The 27,870-nt window shown below is 52.8% G+C and overlaps 10 protein-coding genes across 10 annotated transcripts; 4 read left to right on the top strand and 6 right to left on the bottom strand.

Moving 5' to 3' along the window:
* Window positions 1-45: 45 nt before the first annotated feature.
* On the bottom strand, window positions 46-1,174 carry J4E90_001624 (uncharacterized protein; the record flags this gene model as incomplete). Its single annotated transcript, XM_051431210.1, has 3 exons — window positions 46-206; window positions 262-475; window positions 554-1,174. 3 exons carry the CDS (start codon window positions 1,172-1,174, stop codon window positions 46-48), a joined length of 996 nt encoding a protein of 331 aa, XP_051294344.1.
* A 594-nt stretch (window positions 1,175-1,768) lies between these two features.
* On the bottom strand, window positions 1,769-3,968 carry J4E90_001623 (uncharacterized protein; the record flags this gene model as incomplete). The annotated part of the gene is made up of 5 exons (XM_051431209.1): window positions 1,769-1,822; window positions 1,877-2,552; window positions 2,682-3,168; window positions 3,218-3,296; window positions 3,342-3,968. 5 exons carry the CDS (start codon window positions 3,966-3,968, stop codon window positions 1,769-1,771), a joined length of 1,923 nt encoding a protein of 640 aa, XP_051294343.1.
* A 5,081-nt stretch (window positions 3,969-9,049) lies between these two features.
* J4E90_001622 (uncharacterized protein) lies at window positions 9,050-10,477 on the bottom strand (the record flags this gene model as incomplete). The annotated part of the gene is made up of 3 exons (XM_051431208.1): window positions 9,050-9,670; window positions 9,717-9,905; window positions 9,953-10,477. 3 exons carry the CDS (start codon window positions 10,475-10,477, stop codon window positions 9,050-9,052), a joined length of 1,335 nt encoding a protein of 444 aa, XP_051294342.1.
* Window positions 10,478-11,137: 660 nt separating this feature from the next.
* J4E90_001621 (uncharacterized protein) lies at window positions 11,138-12,310 on the top strand (the record flags this gene model as incomplete). The annotated part of the gene is made up of 1 exon (XM_051431207.1): window positions 11,138-12,310. One exon carries the CDS (start codon window positions 11,138-11,140, stop codon window positions 12,308-12,310), a length of 1,173 nt encoding a protein of 390 aa, XP_051294341.1.
* A 1,175-nt stretch (window positions 12,311-13,485) lies between these two features.
* J4E90_001620 (uncharacterized protein) lies at window positions 13,486-14,165 on the top strand (the record flags this gene model as incomplete). The annotated part of the gene is made up of 2 exons (XM_051431206.1): window positions 13,486-13,638; window positions 13,716-14,165. The coding sequence occupies 2 exons, from the start codon at window positions 13,486-13,488 to the stop codon at window positions 14,163-14,165; spliced, it is 603 nt and encodes a 200-aa protein (XP_051294340.1).
* A 3,887-nt stretch (window positions 14,166-18,052) lies between these two features.
* J4E90_001619 (uncharacterized protein) lies at window positions 18,053-18,370 on the bottom strand (the record flags this gene model as incomplete). The annotated part of the gene is made up of 1 exon (XM_051431205.1): window positions 18,053-18,370. One exon carries the CDS (start codon window positions 18,368-18,370, stop codon window positions 18,053-18,055), a length of 318 nt encoding a protein of 105 aa, XP_051294339.1.
* Window positions 18,371-19,306: 936 nt separating this feature from the next.
* Window positions 19,307-20,859, top strand: J4E90_001618 (uncharacterized protein; the record flags this gene model as incomplete). Its single annotated transcript, XM_051431204.1, has 2 exons — window positions 19,307-20,652; window positions 20,700-20,859. The coding sequence occupies 2 exons, from the start codon at window positions 19,307-19,309 to the stop codon at window positions 20,857-20,859; spliced, it is 1,506 nt and encodes a 501-aa protein (XP_051294338.1).
* Window positions 20,860-21,599: 740 nt separating this feature from the next.
* On the top strand, window positions 21,600-22,493 carry J4E90_001617 (uncharacterized protein; the record flags this gene model as incomplete). The annotated part of the gene is made up of 1 exon (XM_051431203.1): window positions 21,600-22,493. One exon carries the CDS (start codon window positions 21,600-21,602, stop codon window positions 22,491-22,493), a length of 894 nt encoding a protein of 297 aa, XP_051294337.1.
* Window positions 22,494-24,114: 1,621 nt separating this feature from the next.
* On the bottom strand, window positions 24,115-25,329 carry J4E90_001616 (uncharacterized protein; the record flags this gene model as incomplete). The annotated part of the gene is made up of 2 exons (XM_051431202.1): window positions 24,115-25,095; window positions 25,147-25,329. The coding sequence occupies 2 exons, from the start codon at window positions 25,327-25,329 to the stop codon at window positions 24,115-24,117; spliced, it is 1,164 nt and encodes a 387-aa protein (XP_051294336.1).
* Window positions 25,330-25,639: 310 nt separating this feature from the next.
* J4E90_001615 (uncharacterized protein) lies at window positions 25,640-26,771 on the bottom strand (the record flags this gene model as incomplete). Its single annotated transcript, XM_051431201.1, has 2 exons — window positions 25,640-26,153; window positions 26,224-26,771. 2 exons carry the CDS (start codon window positions 26,769-26,771, stop codon window positions 25,640-25,642), a joined length of 1,062 nt encoding a protein of 353 aa, XP_051294335.1.
* Window positions 26,772-27,870: the final 1,099 nt, after the last annotated feature.

Below are 27,870 nucleotides of genomic sequence, written 5' to 3'. Positions count from 1 at the left end.
TGTCATATGATACAATGCCTCATTCCTCCTCTCGTTCATGTGTTTCTAAGCACTGACTGTCGTCGCCTCCGTAGCATCCGGTACACCCGCTTCAGCCAAGACTTGCTCTGGCTTGAGTTCAGCCGTCGACATGGGTCCCTTCGGCCATGGCTTCCCCCTCGCATCCTGGACGCGAATGATCTGGTTCTTTGGTCCGGGGACGCAACCTACAAACATATCGTTAGCACCAACTCATATTTGATCGTGATATGCTTCTCGTACCTTGAACAACCACAATACCATTCGGCTCGTCAACCTGCAACACCCTCAAGTTCTTGACCGTCACACTCTCGTTTCCCATATTACCCGCCATACGCTTTCCAGGCAAGACACGCGAACCCGAACCCTGTGAACCTCCCGCAGAACCCATACCACGATGCATGAGTGATTGACCGTGAGAAGCTGGTTGACCGCCGAAGCCGTGTCGTTTCATGCCCTACACACAGTAACCGTTAGCATTCCATCCCAACTAGCATCACCCGTCCTCATGAACAGATAAAGATCCAGAACTTACGCCAGCGAATCCCATGCCCCTACTTATCGCCTTGACATCCACCCATTGTCCCTTTGTAAACCACCCCGCACCCACCATCTCCCCGACACTAACGCCCAGTCCCTCCTCATCCCTAACCTTGAACTCAACAACCCACCTCTTTGGACTCACGCCCGCACCAGCGAAATGCCCCAACATAGGCCTCGTCACATTCCGCGCTTCTTTCTGCCCAGCCCCGATCTGGACAGCCCAGTACCCGTTTACATCTCTCCGCTTATGCGCCACGACTTCGTTACGGTCGAGTTGCAAAACTGTGCATGCTGTGCGCTTCCCTGTTTCAGGCTCGTAGATGGATGTCATGCCCTTTTTCAAAGCGAGCAGACCGGTTCGCAGGGGCGTGCTGTGGGCTTTCCGCTCGAGCGCTGCCGTTGATGTGCTGGTGAGGGCTTCTCGCGCGGGGTGATGTGCGAAACGGTCGGGTTTGGGACCGAAGGTAGATTTTATGGTTCGGATCGATGTGTATGCGATGGTGGGTCTTGAGGAGAGTTGTTGCGCATTTTGCTGGAGGAGGCAGCGCGCTGATGAGGGGAGGAGGAAGGAAGGCGGTAGTAAGCCCCAATTGAGGGGCGCTTTGGGCGGCATTGTGGGCGTGGTGTTGTTGCGTTGGAGATGCGGCGCTGGCTTGTTCGCCGCGGATATTTGAGATTCCCGGTCTGAAGCTCAGATTCAGTGCACGGGCCATGCTGCGCACGTGTAGTTCTGTTCACGGTCAGAATCTGAGCTAGGCTCAATGCGCTCTAGCAGGTCATGGCGGGGTAATCGCAGTCATGGAACATGTATGTCTACCCGCGAACAGGGAAATGCATCTGTTCAACGAAACGCAGTTATTGATTGAAGCGACCACGTGTAGGAGATGTTATGTTTTTTTTAGCTTTTAGAGCCATGTCCAGCAGGCGCAAGGTACCAAGACACAATGAGACTATACAAGTCAGATACCACCCGTGCTCAACGTACCACTATATACTGGTTCCTCTCTCCCTTCCATAAATAGCAAGAAATTTTAGCAATGGGTATCCTCCAGTTGTAGAAACGCCGAAACTCCTGCACCACACAGTGGCGCTTAATATGACATACATGACCCATATCAAATAGGTTAACTCAATCCCCACATCTCCTCAGCGCAACAAAACGTCCTGAAAGACAGTAGAGGCGCAAGATGTTGTCACACTGAACAGCTTAGAGTATATTGGTGGCGGGGTTCCCTTGCATGATGGAATTGGCGAGGACAGACTACGCGAGGTCAGTACAAACATGCGTAAGCTGATATGGGGGTGATGAACTTACGCTTAAAACCACAGAACCTGGACGCACTATGGTGTTAGGGCCAATCTGGACGCCAGCCGCGATTATGCAGTTATCACCAATGTACACGTTCTCCCCGATAAGGACCTCTTGCGCAACCTCTGTGCCGTTGCTGCCCTTCAGAGATTTGGTGTCGGTAGGTGTCTTCAGAGTCTGTATAGTAACTCGGGCCCCAATCTTGCAGTTCCTTCCAATGGCAATCCTCGCGGAGTCATGAAAACGACAATCAGCGCCGATGACAATGTTTTCGCCGAAACTCAGGTGGTAGCCGTAGTCGCAAGCAAAGGGCGCAGCAACATGACAGTTGTCACCCATATGAGTTTCGATTCGTCTGGCTTCATCACCTCTCTTGCCCGCGTTCAGGATTTGTTTGAAAAGGTGGTCGACCGTTTGGCTAGATAGAACATTGGAGGGGTTGATATTTCCGTTGAAATAAGATTGTGCTAGCGCGCTCAAATGACGCTCTTTCATCAGGACCTTGTCAAAGGGGTTGAATGGCTCTCCAGCAAGCATCTTGTCTTTTTCGGACCTGTACATGGTCGATGTAGACGACGAGGAGTAGCGTGTCGGTGACCGCGTAGGTGGCAAAGATGTTGGCGGCGGGGGAGGCGGTGGATGCTGTGGTGCCACATGCAGCTGTTGGATAGGCTTGGCGGCCCTAGAAACGTGTTAGCTGATGAAATGCGAGTGCATCCCAGTTTGAGTTCAAAGACAAGTGATAGACACGATCCGGTGTCCAGGAGCTGTTGACAACTCAATTGAGTTTGAACCGAAAGCAGAAACTCACATAGTGGTAGGAACAGCAGTGTTGATAGCGAGATGAGTCGTGCTTGGCGGAGCATGATGATAACCACGAGAACTGTGGTGAGACTGCTGTTGCTGTTGAGGCACAGGTCTACGGTCCAAGCTCGAAAGCCTTTCATAGTGGTTGACCGCAGGTTGCATGTACTGTACTGATGGTGGTGGTGGCGGCGGCTCTGGCTGGTAGGCAGCTCGAACTGGTGGCGGTGCAGGCGCAGAGTCACTCCAAGGTTTCCATGACTTGCGATCGATACCGTTGGTTGAATGCATCTCAGAGGGTGTGTATGACACTTCAGAGCTATGAGGTGGTCTGCAGTGAGGTGTGTGCATTTCTTGACAAGTTGGGCACGTAGGGTAGGCAGCGAACTTCTCCTTGGCTATCAGTGCAGGTGGTTTGGCTGGTCCATTCTTCGGCCAAGGTACCTTGTTGGCATAGCCTTCACAGACAAAGCCACCGCGTGTGCAGTTGTTGCCTGCTAGAGGTCAGACTTGGTCAGAACAGGAAGCCATTTTCAAACGTACATTCTGGTTTGGCCTCGTCGCACTTCTTCTTCCTCCTACGGCATGTTCCACAGCCAGTCTTGGTGCGGTTGGCAAATTGCTGTGGAGGTTAGTATTGGTCAGGGGTTAGGCTCAGGGTACATACCCGTTTCCGCTTCTTGAGCTCGACCTGTACACCAGCCCGCGTGAACTCAGTCTCTTCGATCATGTCACGGCTAAGAGACTGCGACTCAGGAGACATGTCATTGGTGCGGCTGTGCTCGGTGGGACGCGATTCATGGTGTTGGAAATGCTGATGGGCTGCATGAGGCAGTTCACGGGGTTCCGTTTGCCAGCGTCGTTCGGCGTCTGGACGACCTAGTGGAGGCAGAGTCGGTAGCGGAGGGGCTTCCATGCTCATGGTCGTATTGCGGTTCAAGGGCTGGTATGGAAGTGGAAGTTGCCTGGGGCCAGCGGTCCTCTGATCAGGGCTGTGTTGGCCGTAGGCGTCTTCTTCGGAGCCGGAGCGTCTTCTCTTATTTGGGTGTTCAGGAGAGGACCTTGTCTTGTCTGAACTATCAGGAGATCGATCTCCACTGCCAACAGTGGACGAACTCGTGTCGCTCTCTGGGGAGCGAGAGTGATGTTTGGGCTCAGGATCTGGGGAGGCGGGACTCCAGGCAGAAGGTTTGGCGGCAACGGTTGGCTTCTTCTCGTCGGGCGGACTCAGAGACAATCGACCATTGACGGAAGTAAACGCAGGGCCATGGGGAGCGGAATTAAAGGCGGGCATATGCAGTATGGTCGACATGTCCAAGGCGGGATATCAGAGCTGGGGATCAAGGCTGGATAGTCTACGGAGTCAAGTCGAATCTACGGCGGGCTATGGGGAGGGTGTCCAGCGACCATAATCTTTGTGTCTCGTTGGGGTCGTGAGATTCTTTGCAGTGACGATCTTGAGTGATGCCGGGGACAGTGTCGTGGTTCCACTGTAGCGTACTCGGAGTAAGATGAGTTCAACGGTCAGGTCAGGCACCGTGCGGGACTCGACGACTGGTGGCCCGGGAGTCGTCTGTGCTCTTCAGAGTCAGTGTGTGCTTCGAGGGAGGATCCCGGGGTTGGCAGCGCGGGCGTGGTGTCGTTCGGGCGATGCGATGCCAGCGAAGCCGCCTCTCCACGGCGGGGGCTGTATATGGCGGGAAGACAGTATATGGCGCGACGAATGTGGGAGGGGCGACCCGACGCCAGACGCTGGCCACGGATGAGCAACAGGATTCAACGGAGGGCGGCTGTTCGCTCCTTCTGCTGGCGCACACATGGGCTCTACACATCCCGGGCGGCCACCCATGTCGTCCCTTCCTCATTGGCCCGAGCTGCAGGCGGCCCCTGCCCCCCGCGTTTATCTGTCCCACCCGGGCTGGCACAGAACCATCACCGAACACCTCGTAGAAGGACCACAGACGCGGTTCCTTCGACTATCTACATAATAGACCCTGCATTTTGGCCGCTGCCACGTTTTTTTGGCGGAAAAGTCGCGTCTACAGCCCTACAGCCGTTTTCTGGGTGTGAAGGAGGGTAGAGTGGGCGGAGAGGCCTCCAGGATGGCACAGACGGCTGCGTGCGACCAGCGCTCCCGGCATGCTGGCATGCGAGGTTGATCAACCAGGAATCGTTAGAAGGATGCAAGCCAACGCGGAAACCTCACATTAAAGTGCTGTGTCGTTGTTATTGGCGCTGCCCAAACCTTAGCTTATCCACCTGCTCCATCGCCAAACGCAGTAGCCGCGCTGCACGCCCGCGCACCACCAAACTCTTCACCAGACCGCGGCACCGCAGCCTGCCCGACACATAGCGAGCACACAAAACAATGGCAGCCCCCGCCTGACGTCGCCCGCGACGCCTGCGATGACGGCTGCGAATCACTCCAGTGCTCCATCCTCACCACCACGCGCTGCGTATCGCCCGGCCTCCCGAGCGCTTCCATCAAGGGGTGCCGTCATGGCCCATCGGCACTGCCTCCTCCTAACCGCCTGCTCAGAGGCCTGCTGGGTGCCTGCCTCCGCCGATTTCAAGGCCAGCACCAAACAAGAAGGCGCTCATGGGTCTCGCCGTGTTTCATTTATCAGATCCACGCCGCACACCTTCCCACCACGCCCACCCGTCCTATGCCCTTAGCATCATCAATATGCTCGGCTGCGGCACTGCCATAGGCCTAATGCTTGTGCTGCGCTCCATGTCCAAGTCGCGAGTGCCACTGTCTGCTGCGTGATACCCTCCATGGTTGGCTGCCCGGCCCGTCTCGTACACCTTCATCTATGGGCGCTTCGCGTGCAAACTTTGCTCGCCAGGAACCCGCCCGCTCAATATGGTCAAACCTCCACCACTACATACGTCAAGAGCCGCGATGTCTGTCCTCGGCTAATTGGCAGGTGCGCAACTTACCCGTTGTATGCTGTACGGAGCACTGTCTGACTCTCACGCGTTGCTCGACGATCGGTCATGCGTCTGAGCAACCCCGGTGCGTCAGCCAATAGCACCTCGACAGTTTCGCCACGCATTGCACACGAAATAACGCCTCGTTAAGCGCGGCCGTTTGTCGGCTGCGACTTGTCGTTGTAACTCACTGCAAATGTGGTTCGTGTTATGCGTGCGCAGCCTGTTCACAATTCCATCAGTCCGTCTCGCTGGTTCTCGCGGCGCGTTCCGTTCCCGCTAGCGATCAGACAAAGACCTGGACCTGCGCCGCAGGCCGTACGGCATTGTCCTCACAGCTGTGCCGCCCGCTGGATTCCAAGAACGGCTCAGCCCTTGCCATGGTGCTCACGGAGCTGACGTCTGCTCTCTCTCAGCCTCGCCTCATCCTTCCGCTATATGACTCGAGTAGCGACGGGAAGCGCGGAACAGCGCGCTTGTCACCAACGTCTACATACGCCGCCCACCTCCGTGCCAAATCTCGATTCTCCATTCATATTGATTGTGGAGCGCCACCTTCCGTGACCAACCTGACTGCGATGATGTCGCACCTGATTATGCATTTATCTGGACCTGTTATGCAAACTCAGATGATCACGCTTGCTGTTGACGTCGTCGCTGGGTCCCAAAACAAATACCCACGGTCGCACTAACCCATCGCGAGCATTAACAGCATGCAACTGCTCAAGACTGCTCACCGCGGTACTCGCGCTCTTTTCGCCGAAGAGATTCGGCATTTCTCCAGACACGGCCTCACCGACAGGATCCGAAGGATTCCTCTTCGGTAAAGTGTTGCGGCATGAGTCGAATGTGGTCCAGATTTTTATGCAGTGTGCTATACTCGAGCTTGACAGCTTCACGACACCAGCAACCTTTCTGCACTAAGATCTTCAGATCATAACATGATACTCCATTGACATGTTGGACATGTAGTTCAGCAACGGTGCTTCGCGCAATCTACCCATTTGGCCATTGCTGCTCGGGATGCGAGCATGCCGGGCTGCGGCACAGTTCGCCAGCAATTCCGATTACGTATGCGGCGTTGGCAGGATGCATAGACCAGACGAATTACCAACGCACCTCCCCGGCGTGAGTCGTTGGGATCGATCAAGAATTTTGATGTACTGGCGAGGGAACTACTGGTGAACTCATCGTTTCCCGACAATGTGGTACCGACTGTTCGCTTCAACCGATTCCGCAACTTTCGCATCAGACAACGACTACTGAAAACTGCGTTTCTAGCGAACGGATTCGGAGCAAGCTGGTGTAACGTACTGGAAGCTGATTGTAGGATCGCGCGCTAGTACACGACGATTACTCCGAAGTCCGCCCTTTTGCAGCCAAACGAACCCTTCCAATGTTTACGCCCGGCAGGTGAATTGCACGCCAGGCTCCCGGATAAGCAAAGCCTATCGACATATGTAAGGGGTTATTTACGCCCTGTCCGTGCCGCATTCACCAAGCTGTCGGGACATGCGGTGATGCACTTTGGAGACGAGCATGCTTTAGCATTCACCTTGCCTACTCGATTCGGACAATGCTATTCTGACACCAAGAAGGAAGATTATTGAAACATCAATAACACGACCAGCCCCGACTACGGTAAAACGTCATAGTCTCTATGCGCTGCTTGACGTGGGCGAGTCAGCGCTTACCGAAGCGCTTAAGGTTTCACAAGATGCGTAGACAACTGCCGGCCGCTTTGAACCGACATCCTCACTCTGGCGACACGCGGTGTGACGGATCCGCATAATGTGAGATCTCACCCGCGTATCGATCGTCCAATCACATATGGAGGACGTCCGATTCTACCATTCTACGTTCCGGGTATTGATTGTTGGTGTCGCCGTCATACCGAGCATCCGAAATGTCACTTTAGATTGGAATTCTTGGGATCGGGATTCTGTCCTCAGCGAAGGGTTCAAAGCTGCGTGTTCACTGTTTAGCATATGCTGACTTCAAGGGATATCCTAACATACGAGAGTCGGTCCGAAATCTGATTACAGAGGGGATAGACGTACGATACAGACGCGATGCAGCTTCCCAACATCTGTTGGTACCCAAATATGACACGCCATTACTCGTCACACCGCCAAAGACAGTACATTGTCACCGGACACTTGGGGAGTGTGGAGACGATCATCAGATAGGCAATTAGTATATGCCGTGTTGCAGCTAACTGTGTAAATCCTGGACAACACTAACGGTGTGCCTTAATATAGAACGCAACGGTAATCGGAAGCCAAGTAGCCCGTTCTCCAATGTCAAGGGCCGACTCATTGTCGGGAACACCATACTATTAGTCAGATGGTTCGAAAAATTCTCCTAAAAAGGTAATGCGCAAGTTTACCATCGACGCCCGTCTGATCAAGCTATTCACATCGCAGTAACGACGTACTTTGAAGCGCCAACTGCTTGAGTCTTACATCCGAGACTCTATCATCCCCAATACTCATATGCTAGGTGTACACCATTTTGTCGCCCTATGGCACTTCGTCGCCGTCTATACTTGATTACCAAACAAGATTACTGCCATCAAACTAAAATCTTCGTCTTTCGGACATGGCTATGCTCTACTCCGAACAGTAGTCTTGGACAATTCCCAGCGGTAAGGCTCATACGCTCGCTACCTCCACAATGACCGTCGCTTTGATTTCATGACGGACAAGTTGGTCAAACGCTTCATACTGTTCCACCACCGGATCAAGTTATGATCGTACTCTCTTCTCCCATAGGTTCCCCTCCATTACTATCCCATCTGCTGCTCACCTAGCTTAAATTTCAATGCAGACGAACATCGGCAGCATATTGTTTTATCTTACTCCTGTAGCTCTCATCATGCATGTCAAATCAGCCAAGCAACAAGTCTTAACTCAGACAAGATACGGTAGCATCTCCACGTACTTCTGTACGTCTCACCACAAACTCGAACTCACAAACACACAAATCAACCCTCCATTCAAAAACTCTTCGTCAATATGCCATTCGATGCTATTTACTCCACTTTCTCTCCCTCCCTCTTCCTTCCGTCTGTATGCCTCGCCAACCCACATAATATACAAACCGTCTTACAAAAAAGTTTCCCACAAAGATCCAAATTTGGGGGGTATCAGAAAAATGCGCGCTCTTGTTTGCTTGCTTCGGGGGTTAAAAGAACAAAACGAGAAGTGAAAGCCCTCCAATCCTGCCATTCCCTACTCTGTCTCTCTCGATCCTTGCACACTCATCATATGTGTGTGCTTAGTTGTGGGTGTACATGCTCTTTGGCATGGTTGACCTCATTCCTTGATGTTGCAGCTTTGGTGTCTGCTGCTCTTCACTCCACATTCCTGTTCTCCCCCTTCTTCGCTCCAATGTACCCAGATTGGGTTGGTTTGCTGGTCCACCATCTAAATGCAAACTCTAGTCCGTCTTCCAGTGGCTTGTTAACCGGCCGTCGTCATCTGCGTTCGAGATCTTCAATTCGATGGCGTAGAGACCCATTGTGATACCCAGATTAATCCATCTCCAGAAGTTGCCGCCGGCATCACCACCTTGGTTCGTCCACCACTCGCCTGTGACGGCACTTCCATCGCCGCCGTTTCCGCTGGCAAAGTGCTGCATCAGCAGACTGGTGTAGACTGCAATGATGATGCTGGGGCTGAACCAGGTTAGGAAGCCTAGGATCTTGGAGGTCTCGTCGTCATCGTCTAGACTGGGTTCTTGCGATAGTGCACGAGCGCCGCTTTCTCTGATGGCAGGAATGATACGCGCCGCGGCGTACATGACGAAGACGCGGTAGGCGAGAGAGATGATTACGGAAGGCGTGATGGTCATAACGGCACCGACCATGAGGTTGAAACCGGTGTGGGCAATGGTAGGCAGAGAGCCTAGCGCATGGAGAAGTGTAGTGTACGAAGCCATGATAATCGGTGGTAGCGGTGGAAGAGCTGGATCTGAAGGAGCGCTCGACTCGGCGAGCGAGCCTGGCGATGGCTGGTAGTCGGTGAAGATCTGGTAGATGCAGAGAGTAACATAGGCGAACTGCAAGCATTAGCAAAGAAACGTAGTTGCTGAAGGCCAGACTCACCAAAAGCGAAGATTCGACCGGGTTGCCCCTAGCACTGACGATACCCCATCCGCCGAGGAAAATTGCGGTTGTGATAGCGACACCAATCAGGATGGCGTCGACGTTGCTGATCTCGGGAAAGGTGGTGATGCGCCAGAGGAAGTAGACGGAGGTCGAGATGATGGACGCGGAGGTGATAAGAAGGCCGATCTGGGGATGTCAGTATATTGTTCCAAGCACAGAGAGAAAAGTCGTACCATCCAGCTGTCACCACGTTCCTTGTTTACAACCCATTTGGTAATCTGGCCTGCGGCTTGAATGACCAGAAGACTGCAGAAGCCCTCGGCGATCTGGAAGACGGGTGTGCTGTATCGCAGAGTCTTGTCCCAGGCCCCTATCGATGCACTTTGCAGCAGTCCCTCACTCCCAAAGATCCATTCCTGAACGCTCTCGAAGTCGGCTCGCTTGCCGCCAAAGGTGCGTTCGACCCAGCCCGAATTGGCGTCGGCATCGATGGAGAACTTGTTGAGGCTCCAGATCAAGAGGGTGGGTATGGCCAGCCACTGCGCCCAAGCTATTACATTACACAGAAACCATCTGAAGCGCGAAGAGTCTGGCGTGGCCAGGCGCAGTATCGAGTAGACGAAGTAGTAGGCGCTGAGGGAGAGGGAGAAGGCGAGGCCACAGGTGCGGCCGCCAATGTCGAAGGCGAGGGGTATGGTGAAGATGATGGCGCCGAGGAAGGTTGTCGACGAGACTACCCGCGATGCTGTAGCCCACATGCGGACGCCGTCGTCGCCAAGCTCGTGCAGCGACGAGCGTGGCGTCTGAGCGGGGCGGCGGGGGAGGTGCGAGGGGTTTGAGGCGCGATGGACGCGCAGGCAGCGCGGGAGAAGCTGGTGGGAGTCACTCGAGGGGGAGTGGGCGTGCGGGAGACGTGGTTGAAGATTCGCGAGCAGCGGCCTGGCTATCGATTATCTTCACGTGTCAATCTCGCTAAGTGCAATGCTCGAGCGTCGCGGAGCGGGCTGCACTGGGCTTGGGCTGGCCGGCGGCTGGGGGTGAGGTCGCTCGGCGGAGAGCAGGCTGCAGGGCGAGGAGCGGTGCAGGAGAGGCTTTGGTATTGCTATCGATACGATATTGAAGCTGCTCTGTGCGAGTAGGCACGACTTGGGGCTACGGATGGATGCGTGCTCGCGTGCGCACTCTGGGAACAGCGCACGATGATGATGGCGACGGCACGAGTCTAGGCCTGTCCGTCCTGCGTCTGCCGTCAGACAGTGTCTTGAATCCTCCTGCCCTGCTCTTGCTGCCTCCGACTGTGACGAGCTTGCCGTGATTGCTTTTGCGTATCCCACCTACTAGCGCCCGCGGGTCTTGCCAAGCCCAGTTCCCGCCGCGGGACCGTCTTCTTATGCGAAACTTCTACTAGCAGCAATTGCATGTTCAAACTACGACCTTTGTTTGCCAGACCGTCGCGAATCGCCTGGAACACATACGAGCCACCCACGCCAAACTACTTTGCCAACTTCTCTGCAAACTACGCCCGCACCATGGCCGAAAGCCCCACCAAGAAGCTCAAGACGGACGTGCCTGTCATTGGCACGCACAATGGCCACTTCCACGCCGACGAGGCCCTTGCCGTCTCCATGCTGAAGGAGCTGCCCACCTACCGCGACGCTCAGCTCATCCGCACCCGTGACCCCGCCGTTCTCGCCGAATGCCACACCGTTGTCGACGTAGGCGGCGAGTACGAGGACGACAAGAAGCGCTATGATCACCACCAGCGCGGCTTCGAGGTCGTCTTCCCCGGCCACACCACCAAGCTCTCCTCCGCTGGTCTCGTCTACATGCACTACGGAAAAGACATCATCACCGCTGTGACTGGTCTGGAAGGCGCCGACCGTGATCTTCTGTATGAGAAGATTTACACGGACTTCATTGAGGCCTTCGACGCCAACGACAACGGCATCAACGTTCTTGCGCCCAAGGACCTAGAGAAGGCAGGATTGGAGAAGAAGTTCGAGGACCGCGGCTTCAGCATCGCCAGCGTAGTGAACCGCTACAACTATGGCAACAAGTCGCCGACCGCCGACGAGACCAAGACCCCAGAGGCCAAGCAGGCTGATGAGGACTTCCGCTTCACCAATGCATCTCGCTTCGTAGGCGAGCAGTTCCGCTGGGAACTCCTCGACCGCGCCCGGTCGTGGCTCCCCGCTCGTCACCAGGTCAAGCAGGCCTACGACGCCCGTCTTCAGTACGATCCTCAGGGACGCATCCTGGTCCTTCCCGAAGGCATGCCGTGGGCCGACCACCTCTACAACTTCGAGAAGGAGGCACAACAGCCACAAGGCGTCGCCCCTCAGGTTCTCTACGTCCTCTTCCCCGAAGACAAGCCCGAGGGCAAGTGGCGCATCCGTGCCGTCAGCAAGGAGAACGGTGGCTTCGAGAACCGCAAGGACCTGCCCGATGCGTGGAAGGGTGTGCGCGACGAGCAGCTCGACCAGGTCTCTGGTATCCCGGGCTGTGTCTTTGTGCACGCCGCTGGTTTCATCGGAGGAAACAAGACGTTCGACGGTGCGCTCGCAATGGCGAAGAAGGCATTGGAGATGTAGATGGTCATGACGGAGTGAAATGAACACTGGGTTGAGTGTCTCACACGAAGCAACGAAAGTTACTTACACTTTGCATATGCATGGTTGGCGTTCGGGCGCTTTCATACAAAAGTTATGATACCAATGATACACTTGGTTAGATGAATCATGAAAATACATGATTAGCCGTCGAAAGACGACAATAACTTGCTCTCTTCTTGCGATGAATTTGTATTTGTCTCCATCGCAGCCTTAGAACCTTCACTCGTTTGTATTGGGGTTATCACAATGCTTGCTCATTGCAGCAAACGTAGAAAATTGAAGTAATCATCCTGAATTCTATTCGTCATGGATGTGTGATACCATCGTCAACGCACTGGAGACACGCATAACCGAGGACCTCGCACCCACTACACAAGTCCTGGATCACCGTCCCAAGCCAATAACCGCCTTGCGCACACGACAGCCGGAAGACCCTGATTCTTAGCTTGTTGCGCGAGCCAAATGCGCAGCTAGATCTTCGGTGCAAGCTTCAGGTACTCCACGCCCTGCGTCAAGTCTAGAAGAAGTCCACCAACGAGACCTGGCTAATTCGGGTCGAGACGTCATACGGGGAGAGTCGGGATGACTGGGCCAGACGCCGCTGAGAATGGCACACGACTCGTACCCGCGGCTGTCAGCGTCTCGGCTGTGATTGGTTGGAAAAGTGGAAAGGCGGCTGTCCGTGGCGAAGATTTTGTAGATCCGCAGGACGTGAGGTCGGATAGAAGGCTCTCGTACACTCGTTTCACATTGCTTTCTTACCAACGAACCAGAACATCGCGACTTTCTTGCTTTTTGATTGTTTGACAACGCATCTGTCTCTTACTCCTTACACCGCACTTTAATCGGCACGACTTTGCGGAGAAACAAGAAACAAAGATACAGGGCACGAGCGGTGAAAAGCGTTGAGCACTTCCCGCTTTCCCCGACGATCGTTTATCGCCAGCGCACGGCCTGCTTTTCGGCCTCTGCCCACCCGTCTCCAAACCTTTTGCACCCTTCACATTTCACAACCCACCTCAACTCCACACTACAGCTATCACAGCTCATCAATACATACCATCGGATTCTCGGGTCCGAATCACTGCGAACACGTCACATCGAAGCGACAACGAACATTACCCGACCCACACGACAGCGCACACGACCACACGATGAAGTACTTCCAGCAGACAGTCGACTTCGACTACACATGGGAAGAGGTCTCGACGAGCAACTGGCGCAAATACGGCCCCTGGAACGAGAAGACACCGCATGTCATCGCCGTCGACACATTAAGCCGCTCCGTCGACCCAGCGACAGGAATTGTAAGTGACTCCTTCTTTCACATGTCAATTCGGCGCGCCCCACCAGCCTCACCGAGCAGAAAACTAACACACCGCAGCTCCGCACAGAACGCCTCATCACATGCCAGCAATCCACACCCAAATGGATACAAACCATTCTCGGCGGCCAGGACACGTCCATGGTCTACGAGACCTCCTACGTCGACCCCGTCGCCAAGAAGCTCACCCTCTGCTCCATGAACATGACATGGTCCGACCTCCTCAACGTGCGCGAAACCTGCATATACCATCCCGTCGCCTCATCGCCCGATAAGACCGCCTTCACCCAGCGCGCCGAGATCACCGCGCTGTGCGGTGGCTGGCAGAAGATCAAGAACAGCATCGAGCAGTTCACTGTTGAGCGCTTCCAGCAAAACGCTGCTAAGGGCAAGGAGGGCTTCGAGATGGTGCTTGAGCGCGCGCGCCAGGTGTTCCAGGAGCAAAGAGAAATCTTGGCGCTGCAGCAAGCGCAGCAGGACAGCCGGATCCTTCGCCAGGCCAAGATATAAGGATGAAGAACAATAGCCTCCAGTCTCCTTGCGTTGGCAATCCGGTTCGGAAGCTCCGCGAATTTTCCGTCCAACATCACCACACGGTCTTTCGGTCCACTCCGCTCGATCATTTCCCATCCATCTCGACTCTTCCATTTCAACACCATTCAAGCGTTCTTCATACCTGGGTGGGATCCTTCCTTTGATTTTTTCTGCAAAAAGTGCACTTCAAAGGCGTTATCAAAAGCATGGGAGAGGCGCAGATACCCTTTTCACTGCATACTAGACGCCATTATGCATTATATACACGATAGAGACGAACCCATATACAAACAAGCATTATTAGATATTTTGAGTAATCAAATGGAAGATTATCATCAGACTGTCTTCTCCGAAGTTCGAAATTGAGATTGTTATGGGTTTGGGTCGACCATTCAACCAAAAGTGAGGATGCCGACACTACTGTGGTCGAAGGGTAGGTGATGGCATCTACTTGTAATCCACTATGCACACTACCCCCAAAGTCCAGAGTTTCTCCTTTCAACACGCATATACGCCCTCCATCAGCTCCAACACCCTCATCTCCCATCCAACTCCCCCATACCACACTCTCACACCCTCCCTCGCACAGCCATGCAACATCGCCCTCTCAAGCGCCGCCGCAGCACCTCCAGCATCAACGACCACGACGATCCATGTCGGAAACGCCAAAAACTGTTAGCGTCGGTGTTCAAGCAACTTCAACAGACGGCTGAAGAAGTCAGATGCGCGCTCAACGATGCTACATGGTTATCTGTAGAGGAACGAGTGCGTGCTGCTTTGATTATTGATCATGTGGCGGGCATGTCGAGGATGATGGAAGAGGGCTATGAGTTTGGTGATGCGGATATGGAAGTGGATGATGGGGAGGGGTATGAAGACGGAGACGGAGATGCAAACGAAGACGATGCTGGGGATGCTGTTGAAGAGGTCGCGAGAGAGGACCCTGAGTCTCCTTTTGTTGAGGGCGTAAGCGGATCTCTGGAAGTGGAGAAAGATGAGAAAGAAGGGAGTGGTAGAGAGGTCGGTGGTGATGAAGATGGAGATAGTGATGGAGAGAAAGAAGACGAGGATTCTCACTCGTCGTGGATGAAGAGGGGAGTAAGCTTTTCAGCGGGTGCAAGATGTACGCCATACACCGAGAGTGGAGGTAGCTGAAGTGCTTTGCATTGCAAAGTCGCAACACATGAGGTATCTGGTGCACGAATGGTCTACGATGGGTTGATAAAGTGGGTAGGCGTAGGGCTGGGCATATGGATCACGAGATAGTTGAATCTTTGACCAGGTGACGACAAATGTTTGCGCATTGAGTTCTTTTGAATGAAGGACTCTTGATAACGTTACTTTGTTGCGAGATGGTGCTACGTGTGGAAGTAGCCATATCGCAGTAGCGATGTTGAAGGGATGTTATGAAAGGATCGAGCCACCTCTCAAGCGCCCTCGTGCAGACAGCGCCGATACCGTACCCTCCCATCCGCCTACTACCACATCAAATGCAGATCCGCCCTCGACAGCAGAGCCACGCGTTACATTATTCGAAATCTCCCAGAAAACAAAGGCCCTTGATTTAGCACCCGACAACAACAAGTATACCAGTCCCTTCAGTCAACGCCTCCTCAATAAGCTAGCGGTCGAGGATCCCACAGTCGCACCTCTACATCTTACTCAAACTGTTGGTTTTGAACGTTCAGGGTGGGTTCGTGGTATCTCACAACGCGCTTTTACGCATGTTCCGTTCCATAAAACACTTTTAATAGCTTCGCTTTCGTCGTTGGCTAGCTAACGCCTCTTTCTTTCCCCATAGCATAGTCTCCGCGCGTACAGCCACTTTAGGTGTGCTCCATGCTCCATTTTCCTACTCAGTGGGGTCCTCCCAATAAGGTGGCGTACCATAATCATCCTCAGAACCGTCCTCGCCATCACTCCCGTCATCACTCCCGTCCTCATTCCCACCACCCCACCAAAACAATTCCTCACTAGAACCATACAAATGCATGCCACAAATCAACCATGTCTCATCAAGACGTTCCCTCAACTCCTGCATCTTATCCATGAATCGATTTCCCCCTCGGCGCATTCCCCCCGTAGTCGCCACCGTCGCCCCGTCTACTGGCATATTGGCCAGTTCTTTGCGCTCTTGCCCCGACATGTCTCTGAGGATCCCAAGCATGCCGAGACAGTACTCGTCGGATTGGTCCTCGGTAATCCAACCTGGAAGCTGCTTTTGCAATTCTTTGTCCCGTGTATCAAGCCATGCAAATGCCATTCGTCTAAGCGTATTCAGCGCCGACTTCTTCGTTTCGAACGACGAATAGTAGTATGTTCGGCGCCAAATTTCGCGCATCTTTGTGATGAAGCAGTTTGCAATTTGTTCTGGATTTCTTGCTAGGTGCGCTGGCTTTGCTTCTTCATGACGTATGACTTCTTTGAGCGCGTCGACACTGTGTGAAAAGTCTTTGCGCTGCTCTCGTTCTGCCTGCATCTCTTTTTGCCGTTGCAGGTGGGAATGGTACTCTTGTCGGATTTGGGCTCCGATCGAAGGGTCGCGGAGATTTAGTTTGACGAGCATTATTTGGCTGAAAGTATGATCTGTTTGTGAATTGTCGAGGGCACTTAATGCAGTCCAAAGGTCGTAGACCGGTATATTCGGGTTCGTTGTGGTAAATGATCTGGCTATTGCGGATGGATTTACGTCGCTCTCGTCACGCTGTCGCTTGAGTGATGGCTCCGTCATTTTGTTCAGCAGATAGTCTATGAGCGTGGTGCAACTCGCGTTTTGCGCAAAGGCGAGGAAGAGTCAACGTATAGTCGCGACAGCGTCGCGAGGTTATGCGATCCGGCAAATTCCACGGCGAAAACAAGAAGGTCATCTTAATAAGTGGAGCATCTCTACTGGATCGTGGTCTCTGTTCCATCCGGAAACGTCAAAGTTCTTGCAGCTCTCAATGGCCTTCACTCACATCGACGTTCGAAGCCCAATGCGAGCCCTCTCATTGGCCGCCCCACCCACTAGTGGGTCCACATTAGGCGGCTTAGGGATCAATCCAAACGCAGTTGAGAGCCTCATGCAACGCAAAGATTTGAAAGTGGTGCTCAGTTGGTAGCTGCGCAGATGCTGGCGGCGTACACAACTTGAGATAAGATTACTAGGCAAGGGTACTAGAAGCTGTCGGCGATTGGGCTGACTCCTTGTCATTGGTGTTAGGACTTCCTAACTCGGATTACGGATCAACCTCTTCTCGCTATCCCCTTCTTGTGTTTGGCTAATATACATCGGTTCATCGTGTCAGTTTGAGGGGCGCCGCGGGAGTTTTAACAGTCCAACTACTCCTCTTTTTTCGACCTTCCATTCCCAGGCTTCGTGCCATATATTTCGCAGTTGGTAGCATCCGACGAAGGGCTCCCTTCATAGTCCTCTTACGCTTCTTCTTCTTCTTCTTCGCCTTCGCCTTCCCCGTCCTCGTCCGTCTCATCCTCACAAGTAAGATTTGTGATCACGTCTTGTAGCCCCTCGAAAACGCAATGATCGTCTGCAAGCTCTTTGAGTTGCTCCATTGCTTTTAGGAACGGCCTACCCGAATATTCTAGGGCACACACCCTCTCGCATTCCTCCACGCTCATCTCGTCAATCACGGCGTTCATTGAGCTTTCCAACGAGTCATCCATCTGGAAATGATTACGGATTTGTTTACCGATCTCCTCTTGGCCTCCGCATATTGACACTGCAATGCAGCGCAGAGCTATAAGCGCGTTTATCTTCGTTCTGAGAGAAGCATACTCCTGAGTGGTTTGTTCGACAATGAGTGTAAATGCTTCTTCGATTTGTCGTATGACGTCGGAAACGGCGTCATATTGCTCGGAACCGCTCAGATCCATGTAACGCTCTTCGATTGAATAATCACTTTATCGGCGTGACTGCTGAAACTGATGACCTTGTGACGCTCTCGCTCAATGTATTCCTCTTTGTGATTGCGCAGGGTTGCGGCGATCTCTGGTGTAGCTAGAGCTGCCTTGAGAAGTATTTGCTTGGTGAGCTCGCCATCGTCGTCTGCATACAGCAGCAGTTCGATGCAATACTGGAGATCAGCTTTGGCGTAATAGTCGGCGATAAGGTCGGTGAACGTGGGCTGCGCGATCGAATCACCGTTGGTGTTGGCGCGTTGTCGTTTATGTGGCGCTTCCATTGCTGCTCGCGAATCCGTAGGACGTGGACGTGATGGTAATGTATTGTGATATCTTAAGATGTAGTCGTGACGCGTCGCGTCGTGATGTCGCAGATGATCACGCGCGTTGCGCGGAGATACGTTGGGACACCCACATGAGAAGCGGGAGCTGTCTCGGAGCGACTAGAGGGACGCGTGTTCATTTTTTGCCGTTTCTCCGTGCCCAGGAATGCAGTATAATGATCCGAGTTAAAAGGTTATTGACCCGGGTCAAAAAGTTATTCGTCCTGGTCAAAAAGCTATTCATCCTGGCTACTTTTGGCGCTAGCGAAAGTTATTCATCCTGGTTAAAGGAACATCAAAAGTCATGCGACGGTCGGCATCAACGCATGGCTCGACTTCCTTGCCCTGCGCGTATCTCGCGTCTTTAAGAAGTGATTTCTGACCAGCATCAGAGAGATAAGGCGTCCGCCTGCCGAAGACGGAAGAGACATCGACTAGCCAGGGGTTTGATGCAGCGACTCAGGCGGTATCTGGTGTGATGATGTTGGCTTCTTGTGCTGTCACTTCTTCAGTCGCAATATGGCGACGTTTGGAAGGTAGAGACTGCGACTGCTTCGACTGTGTAGCAATGATCATACGACGAAGATGGGCGGACGCATTGTGAGAGTTTGACGAGGTGGCTGGTCTGATGGAAACGATGATGCTGCAGCAAGTGACGAGCGTGTGGGGCAAGGTGCGACTGACAGCTTATCTCCGGGCTGCGCACCCAATACTCCACGCCAGATTCACATGCAGCGACAACAGTCGAATACAGCGAAGGGTGAGTAGGCATATGGTGTAGAAGTGTTCGAAATCAGCGTAATACCATCAAAAAGAGCCTGAACCATGACTTTTGTTAACGTATCTAGCCCCTTCTAGAGCCACATCCTCTATACACACTCCTGTCACTCCAACATGAAGCAAGTGGGCTCAGATAACCCCAGGATGGGTGGTGCACCCAGCGTCACGCTTCCAGAAACATCAGCCACCCTCAACGTAGAAGAGTACGCATCGCAACCACAAAGTCACGGCCGTACAGGTTTCCCCAAACAAGGTGGACAGTCACTTTTGTATTGGTTGCAGCAAGTTCGATGCGATCCACTTCTAGACCATCGCACTACCAATGAGCTACCACAAGAAGCCGATACGGTCATCATTGGATCTGGTCTTACAGGAACGCTCGTTGCTAAGCACCATCTCGAGACGTTCCCCGAAAAGAAAGTTGTTGTCATCGAAGCGCGGGAGTTTTGCTCTGGCGCAACAGGTCGCAATGCGGGCCACTGCAAACCTGATCAGTGGCGAGGTTACGAGAAACACGCCAAAGCGTACGGCCATGAGCAGGCGGTCAAGATCTTGGACAACGAGCAAGCTACGTGGGAAGCGTTGGTAGCATACGTCAAAGAAAACAACGTGGATTGCGATCTCTGGTTTGGAGAGACCCTGGACGTTCCCCTAGACGAAGAAGTTGCGAAGATAGCTAGAGAAATATTTGAGAGGTACGTGGAAGCAGGTGGAAAGGTTGACCATATCCAAGTTACCCACGATCCTGTCGAAGCGGCGCAAAAGTCTCGGATCGAGAGTGCGAAAGCTTGCTATGCATGGCAGGCATCGACGCTACAACCGTGGAAGTTGACTGCACATATCATGCGCGACAATATTAGCAAGGGCGCCAATCTCCAAACTCGCACTACTGCGAATTCAATCTCAGGGGGGACAGGATCTCGAAGATGGAACATCCATACGGAGCGAGGGGACATCGCATGTGACACCATTGTGCATGCTACGAATGCATACAGTGCAGCACTCGAGCCATCACTTCGCGGTATCATCACGCCCAAGCCGCATATGTGCAACAGAGTAGTTCCACCGCAAGCCTTCAGCGGGTCAAAGGCTATCAGCAACTCCTATGGTGTTCTGCTTCTGGATGGCGCGTTATTCAGCATCAACCCGCGTTCGTCTTCCGATGGCAACATTATGTTCGGTGGCTCCAACCCTGGACAAAAGGAACTGGATGCGTGGGTTGAGAAGAACCCAGAGAACTGCATCAATGATGGACTTGCGAACCTGGAGGGTGTGACAAAGCATGTCAAGAAGTTTGCAGAATCGGAATTCAAAGGTTGGAAAGACGCCCCTATAGGTCCAGGGGAAGGCTATGAGTATAGTTGGAGCGGCATTATCGGGCTGAGTGCGGATGGTGTGCCGTTCGTCGGAGAGTTGCCCGGAAAGCCTGGTCAATATATCTGTGCCGGCCATCATGGACAGTAAGTTCAATAGTCCACGAAGAAGTGCGAGGCTAACATCGGGACAGTGGGATGGCGCGAATCTTCACAGCAGCGCCTGGCTTGGTGAAGCTCATGAATGGTGAAGACTGGGGCGCGACGGGATTGCCAGAAGTGTACCAGATGACAGCCGAAAGACTCGAGAAACTGACGAGTATGGATCCCGCACCTGCCATCGCGGTTATATGAGGAAAGGAGTTCGTACTTGCATGACTCGCGCACTTGAACCGTCCCTTTCCTTTCTCTTAGCTACCAAAAATAGCACGCAGAACCACAAGAAAACACGAACAGCGCACAACTTTCCGTAACCATGTCTGGGACGCTTGCGCGACCGCAATTTCGACCCCGTCACCTGCAGTGGTTCACGAGCGTAAGAGGCGGTGAACTGTCACAGTCGGAACCGTGAAATCACATGCCACAATCCACACTTTTCCTCTTTTCTTTCCTAACGCAGTAACTTTGTAACTCGTCTTCTGCTCGCCCTGGCTTTAGATCGTGGTAGCGAGGCCGCAGCGGTAATTTGCTTGGTGTTGTGCCGCTGCGTAGCTTATTGGTTTGGGTGTTGTGGAAATTTGACACGGCGGTGTCGTGCTAGGTGGCTGTTGCCGGTAGCGAGGGAATAGGCAATATAACGGCAGGGGCGATAACGGTTTGTACGACCGTAAGCGCATGGCTCTGTATGGGAGGTTACATCTTCAGATTCTCGGTTTGCAGCTTTGTCTTTGGGGTCGTGACAGATGGTACTCTGACAGCTCGTGGAAAGTGCGGGGTGCGCTCGGGCCGACATCGATGCGGCGGGTACGAATGACTTCACTCCGGACTATACATGTCCGCTAATATATACTTCGGATGATAGCCAGGGCTAGACGAGAGCCAACACTGGTCGTATCTCACGATTGCAGGACTACACATACCGGAAAGTTTGCGTCATGTCTAGCCTACCAGACAACATACGCAGGACACTCGAAGTCCTACTTCCCAAGATCAAGTCGCGACATGAGGAGTCGTCAAAACCTATCATACTTGGTATCACCGGTCTGCAAGGCTCAGGCAAATCGACATGGGCATCGGAGTTGGTCAAGATTCTGTCGAAAGACCATGGCCTCCATACGATAACCGTTTCACTGGACGACTTCTACAAGACGCATGATGAGCTAGTGGCCCAGCGGGATCGTGATCCAAACAACAAGCTTTACCGTACTCGTGGACAGCCTGGTACACACGACGAACAGCTAGCCCAAAAGTTCTTCGGCGATCTGAAAGAGTACACCGGAAAAGGTGACCTCAAGATACCCAGCTTCGACAAGAGCAAGTACAACGGCGAAGGCGACCGAGCACCTGAATCAGAGTGGCCAACAATCTCACAAAAGCCCGACGTTGTCGTCTTCGAAGGCTGGTGCGTCGGCTTTCAGCCAGTTCCGCAGTCATTCATCGAAGAACGACATTCGTCGGCAAAAGCCGGGAAGCTCACCGTCAACACCCCTGCAAATCATCAGCTTCCCCACTTATTTGAGGTGAACGACAATCTCAAGCGTTACTGTGACGCCTTCATGGGCCCTCAGCACTTTGACTTCTTCCTTCATATCGACACGAATGATCTGAGGAACGTGTACACGTGGCGGCTGCAGCAAGAGCATAAGATGATTGAGGTCAAGGGGTCGGGGATGTCGGACGAGCAGGTTCGCGCGTTCATTGATGGGTATATGCCGAGCTATGAGATATACCTAGAGCGTCTGCGTGAAGGACTGTTTGATGATAAGGGTAGGATGGTTAGGGTGGTATTGGATAAAGAACGACGGGTTGAGAGGATTGAGGAGCTGTGAGAAGCTGTGGGTTCTATATCGATATCCAACCACCCTTGGCCGACGATAGCAGAAGACGAGAAGGGATGATGGGACAGCAGAAATGAAATGCTGAACTGGTGATTATGAGATCGGGAGATCTGCTGAATATCTTTTCGCAGCGTGCGCTTTATTCAATATACTCACTTTCACCATCGCTGCGCTTAAGTTTCTGTCGTACTAGGACAATCGTATTTGCCCAATGAACACCCCACCGCCAACGCCACCTCTTTGATTTTCATCGTCGTTCTGCATTTGATCATGGCTAACGCGAACCACTATCAGGTCCTCGGTATCGATATCCAAGCTAATGACGCCGTGATCAAAAAGGCATATAGGCGGGTTGCGCTCGCGAACCATCCCGACAAGACCCTGCACTTGTCAACAGCAGAAATCGAGCAGCGAACCAAAATCTTCAAGCTAGCGACTACAGCGCAAGAAGTGCTGCTCGACCCGGCGAAAAGAAAGAGCTACAACAAGACACTAGCGCGGGCAGTGAGGCCATCCAGTGCACCAACTGCGCGACCTCCCCAAGCGCGACCTCCCCCAGCGCAACCTCCTCGAGCGCGACCGCCTCCGGCCTCTGTCTCCCATGCACCAGGCTTTAAAAGGCCTCCGCCGCCCCGAACCACATCGAGGGGGACTGATCCGTTCCAGCCTCCGAAGTTCCACTACTTCGGTGGCCCAAGAGAGCCGCCATCAAGCAAAGCAACGCAGACACCACCCCAGAACACCCACCCCTTCACCACCGGCAGTCCAGCCACCTACCCCCCACCAACCCCCTACTTCTACGCCCCAGTAACAGAAACGCCCCAACGCACAATCCTCACCTACTCCAACAACGACAAATGGAAGTTCAGCATCGGCATCTCAAAGAAGTACGAAGGGATCGTACGCCCCACACTACCTTTACTGGGGGAAGACACCAAAGACATGATTGCGGTGAAATTCTGCCTGCGACGAACAGCCACCACCCCCGCCACCGTCTTCATCAGGGACGTCGTGCTAACCATTGAGTCCACACCTGATGACCGGAGTGTTGCGGTTAGTTTTATTTTCGCCGAGAGGAAAGACGGTATAGATCTTTGGGCTACGATGGCGGGAATTGGTGCGGCGCCTACTACCATGCCGGCTCCAGTCAAGCAGTCATGGATGTGGGCGTGGGATGTAGATATGGGCTTTCTGGTTCCGTTCTATAAGACGTTGAGAGCGACACACTTGATGTTTTATCCGCAGTATCCTGCGCATGCTGTGGGCGTGGATGGAGCGACGCCACCGACTCAGGGACCTTTCCCGAGGGGGTCGCCGGCGGCGGAGTTGGTCAGGATGTTTCCGGGGATGGCGTTTGTGGATAGGACGACGTGGTCCTATTGTCAGGAGGTGAAGAGGGAGGGGGAGACGTTTTGGCAGCTTGCTGCTGTGGGCCATGTTTGAGTTGTTTTGGTCGTGCTATATGTTGTCAGCACAAACGAAATGGCCACTACTGTGAGGATGTATTCCATTGAAAAGTGAATTTGTTGGTAACGAATAATACTCTTGATTCTTTGCTCTTATGAAACCAGGCCGCTCAAAACGCCAAATATGCAAATCATCTAAAAATGATCTATAGAACACCAGGGATGGGTCCCTTCTTCTCGTTGGAGCCTAGCTCTTCTTCGTTCCATCCACTGCCAGCGCCAACCTTGCGGCCGCCCTCCTCTCTCTTGATCCTGCACCAGAGACTGATGTCCTTATCCCAGATGAACTGCCAGATAACGTACACCCAGCTCTTGTGTTGCGGCAAGTCTTTGTAGAAGTCGTGCGCGATACGATTCAACGCGTGGAGGCGCGTCCAGGGGATCGCAGGGAAGTCGTGGTGCTCGTTGTGCAGACCGACGTTGTAGGTAAAGAAGTTGAGAGGTCCGTAGTACGAGTAGGTCTCGGGAAGTGGGATCTTGTTGGCGGGGTTCGACGGGTCCTTTTTTGGCTTCTCGAAAACGTAGTGTTCGGCGATGAAGTGGCCTGCGCACGGGTGTAGAGATCCGGCGAGGAAACTGCTCATGATCAGGTAGCCCAATGCCCTTCCTCCTGCAAATCGAACGAGCGCGAAGTCGAAAGCTAGCTGTACAACGACATTGAAGAGGTGAATCTTGGTCATTGGCAGGGCGTAAACGAACATAGGTCGGAGGGCGTAGAAGAGGATCTGGAAGGTCGCGAAGAAGGCCTTGCCAGCAACCGAATCGAGGAAGATTGCCTCAAAAGCAGTCGGCAGATCCGTGTCGAGGCCATTGACACCCAGCGACTTGTGATGTGTGAGGTGGTAGGGCCTGAAGGAGGCGCTGTATGGAATGCCAATTGGCAGGTTCGCAAACACGGCAAAGATCCTGTTTGCCTGAGGCGATCGGAAAGCCAAGTTGTGCGATATCTCGTGAATGGCGAGGAAAAGGTTCTGGTTGGCCGTGGCACCGATCACGTATGCGGTAAGGAAGAAAGTCCATGATATGACGGGGGTATTGCGAAGGAGGTATGCGCAGAGGATTTGGATCGAGACGACGAGTAGGACAACGTATTTGGTGAGAGGCTCAGGGCCACAGAGCTTCGTTACCTGTATTCGGTTAGGTGATGCTCAATGGCAACGGTTTGACAGTAATCATACCTCAGGGTGTGCCTTGATGATAGCCATTCGTCGTGTCCTATGGGGCTCCTCGGTGTATGTCCAGAAAAAGTGATCGTGTTCATTTGGGGCTTTTGGCTCCTGTTGCTTCTCCCCTTTCACAGTAAAGCTTCGGGGAACAGGCTCCTTTGACGGCACTGTCGCGGTAGAAACTGAAGACCGCATGTTGGGCAGTCGTAAAGAACAATTGCAGAGTGTGTGAAGGGCAGAGGGGTCCAGCTCTCGAAGTTTGTGGAGTACTTGACCCTGAGCTTGGCGCTAGTGGAGGCGGTGGGGCGATCTCACGCCATGATTGGCTGACAATCACGTTCCGTTCGCCACCCCGCTAGCGCAGACGCAGGAACGTTGGGCCTGCCTTCTAGAACATCATCACTTTCTGTCCTCCGACAGCTTACATATGCCAGGAGCACTAGCAGACAAAAGTATCATTCCATTCTAGTTATAGTCTGAGCCCATAGTCAAGTAGCCAATCTCACTATCGCTCTTCGTCGAATTTCCCGACCTCTCGTGGCTCCAAATAATGAAAGACTGAATGACCTAGCCCCCTGGGGTCATCCTTCAGCAGCTCTATCTGATTGTAACCCTGAAAGAACCTTTTAACGCGTTCATCCGATGAATCGCATGATTCCGGATCCTGTTCCCCCCAAGGTCGACAGATGATCGCGCTAGGTTTCATCGGCTTCTTTCTTTTCCCTTGGATAGGGTTTGGCGACTCGGGCGGCTCGGGCCCGCAGACGTGTCCAGCGAGGACTTGCCGTACGGGCGTCTTCGTGTTGAACGTGATGAACATCCAGTCATCACCCATCCATCCACCGCGGCCATCAGTTGGTACTGTTGCGTCTAACCAACTTCCGTTATTGCTTGCGCGGACTGAGACGCTCACCTCATTTCTCACGTCAGGAAGGACGAAGAATTCTTTGCTCAAGAATTCGATGTCGAAGTCCGTGTACCAATCATCTTCGAAAATGACTTCGACGTGTGGCTTTTCGCTAATCCATACTTGTTAGTCTGTGGATTGCAGTGCTTTCAGTACGACGGCTTTGTGCTGCCAAGACCTACCTCCAATCCTGGATGTATTTCTCCCTCAGCATCTCCAACAAACTGCCTATAATCTGCCGCACCAACATGTAAGATCGATAGTTGTGAGGAAAGTCCTCCTGTTTAGCCTTTTCGAGTGTTCTAAGCCCCATCACAACGACCCTTCGGACCGTCTTGCCCATCTTCTCGAGCATGGTTTGCAGTTCAGGCTCCAGGAATAGCTCTTTCTCTGGTCGTTTGCCAGCCTTGACAATGGGTCGCTTGATATCTCGGCTGAGGATCTCCCCCAAATGCCATCTCAAAGTAGAGTACCAAATGTTCTTGACATCTCTATCGTATTCGCTGTCATCGTGGCTATCCGGCCACCAGGATTGGCATCCCTGCGCAAGCTCAAGAGTGGTAGCATGTCGTCCTGGGCCGTGGAAACCGACGTGAGCGACCTTCTTGGGGTCTTTCCAAATACTGATTTGGTCATCAGGTACTGGGGCTAGTTGCCTCACTTGATCTATCGTCGGCCCCGGAAAAGATTCCGACAGTGATAGTTTTAGGGCTTGCTGTGGAGCTTGCATGGTGACTTTGTTTGGTTCGTATATAGTTGGTATACTGGTATAGATAGGAATATCAAGTTGATAGTGATCAACGAAGAGGGTAACCAAAGCCGCCTTTTATACTGTTTCCTATATGACTCGAAACATTGTCTACTCAAAGTCAGAGTCACATCCGTATACGAGTATGACCATGCGATGAGGCGCACAGTCCCACCGAGTTGGTGTGGACTAACAAGATCCTCGAACCACAGCCTGGTATCGTCCATGATCTGAGCAATAATTCTACGCAATTGATCCTGTTTCAAGTTACTCGATTCACCTCTTCGGGCTATTGTACAACGGCACAATTCGGCAGCAGCCATTGCAAGTGCCATATATTGGCTCATGAAGCGGCTGAGTGGTTCACAATGACTCCAAAAAGGTCGCACAATGAGTCCGAACATGTGGGCCAGCCTGGAATGCAGTCATGGCCAATGCTCAGGTATTGTGTGACGAAGATGTGATCTCACATTCCGTCGCCGTTGATAATTGCACAGCAAACACCAAATACTTCATATTTCAGAATCCTTTACCAGTCTTTCAAGGTTTTGCCGCAAGTCCGTGACGCATAGGAAGGAGTGTCTATTTGAGCAGGCCAACATCTCAGTCAAGCATCACGATGCCATGTTGACATTAATGAGTGGGATTTCGGCAAACGTCTTCCAGTATTAAGGAGACTACTACAGTGTCATTATATGAACTGCTTAGCTATATCTAACTACATGAGCACCTCTATAACCGGTCTGCACCTAGTCATCTGTTCGACAGCCTACGAGCCATTCTTCTCTAGGCCTCAAGATCCAAAGATACATTTTTCCCTCGAATGGCCGATAGTCATCTACTGTAAACCTATGGACTTCTTTGTATCTGCTAAACCACTTGTCGACACGCGTATCGGTATCATCTTCACGACGCTCATTCGGTGCCAATGTTTCACGTTCCCGAGTAATTTTTGGAAACAGGATCTCCGTTGAATATCGGCAGATGATCGCGCGTGGCATGATAGCATTGGGTTTTTCTTCATCGTCCCATTCTTCTCTATGATCCCCATCCTTCCAAGTGTACCAGGCCAGAATCTGTC

Source organism: Alternaria incomplexa (assembly GCF_024043165.1).
Source record: "Alternaria incomplexa strain BMP 0042 chromosome Unknown scaffold_2, whole genome shotgun sequence".
Classification (NCBI taxonomy): Eukaryota; Fungi; Ascomycota; class Dothideomycetes; order Pleosporales; family Pleosporaceae; genus Alternaria; species Alternaria incomplexa.
Note: the sequence above shows the minus strand (reverse complement) of the source record. Positions and strands in the feature narration are given on the sequence as shown.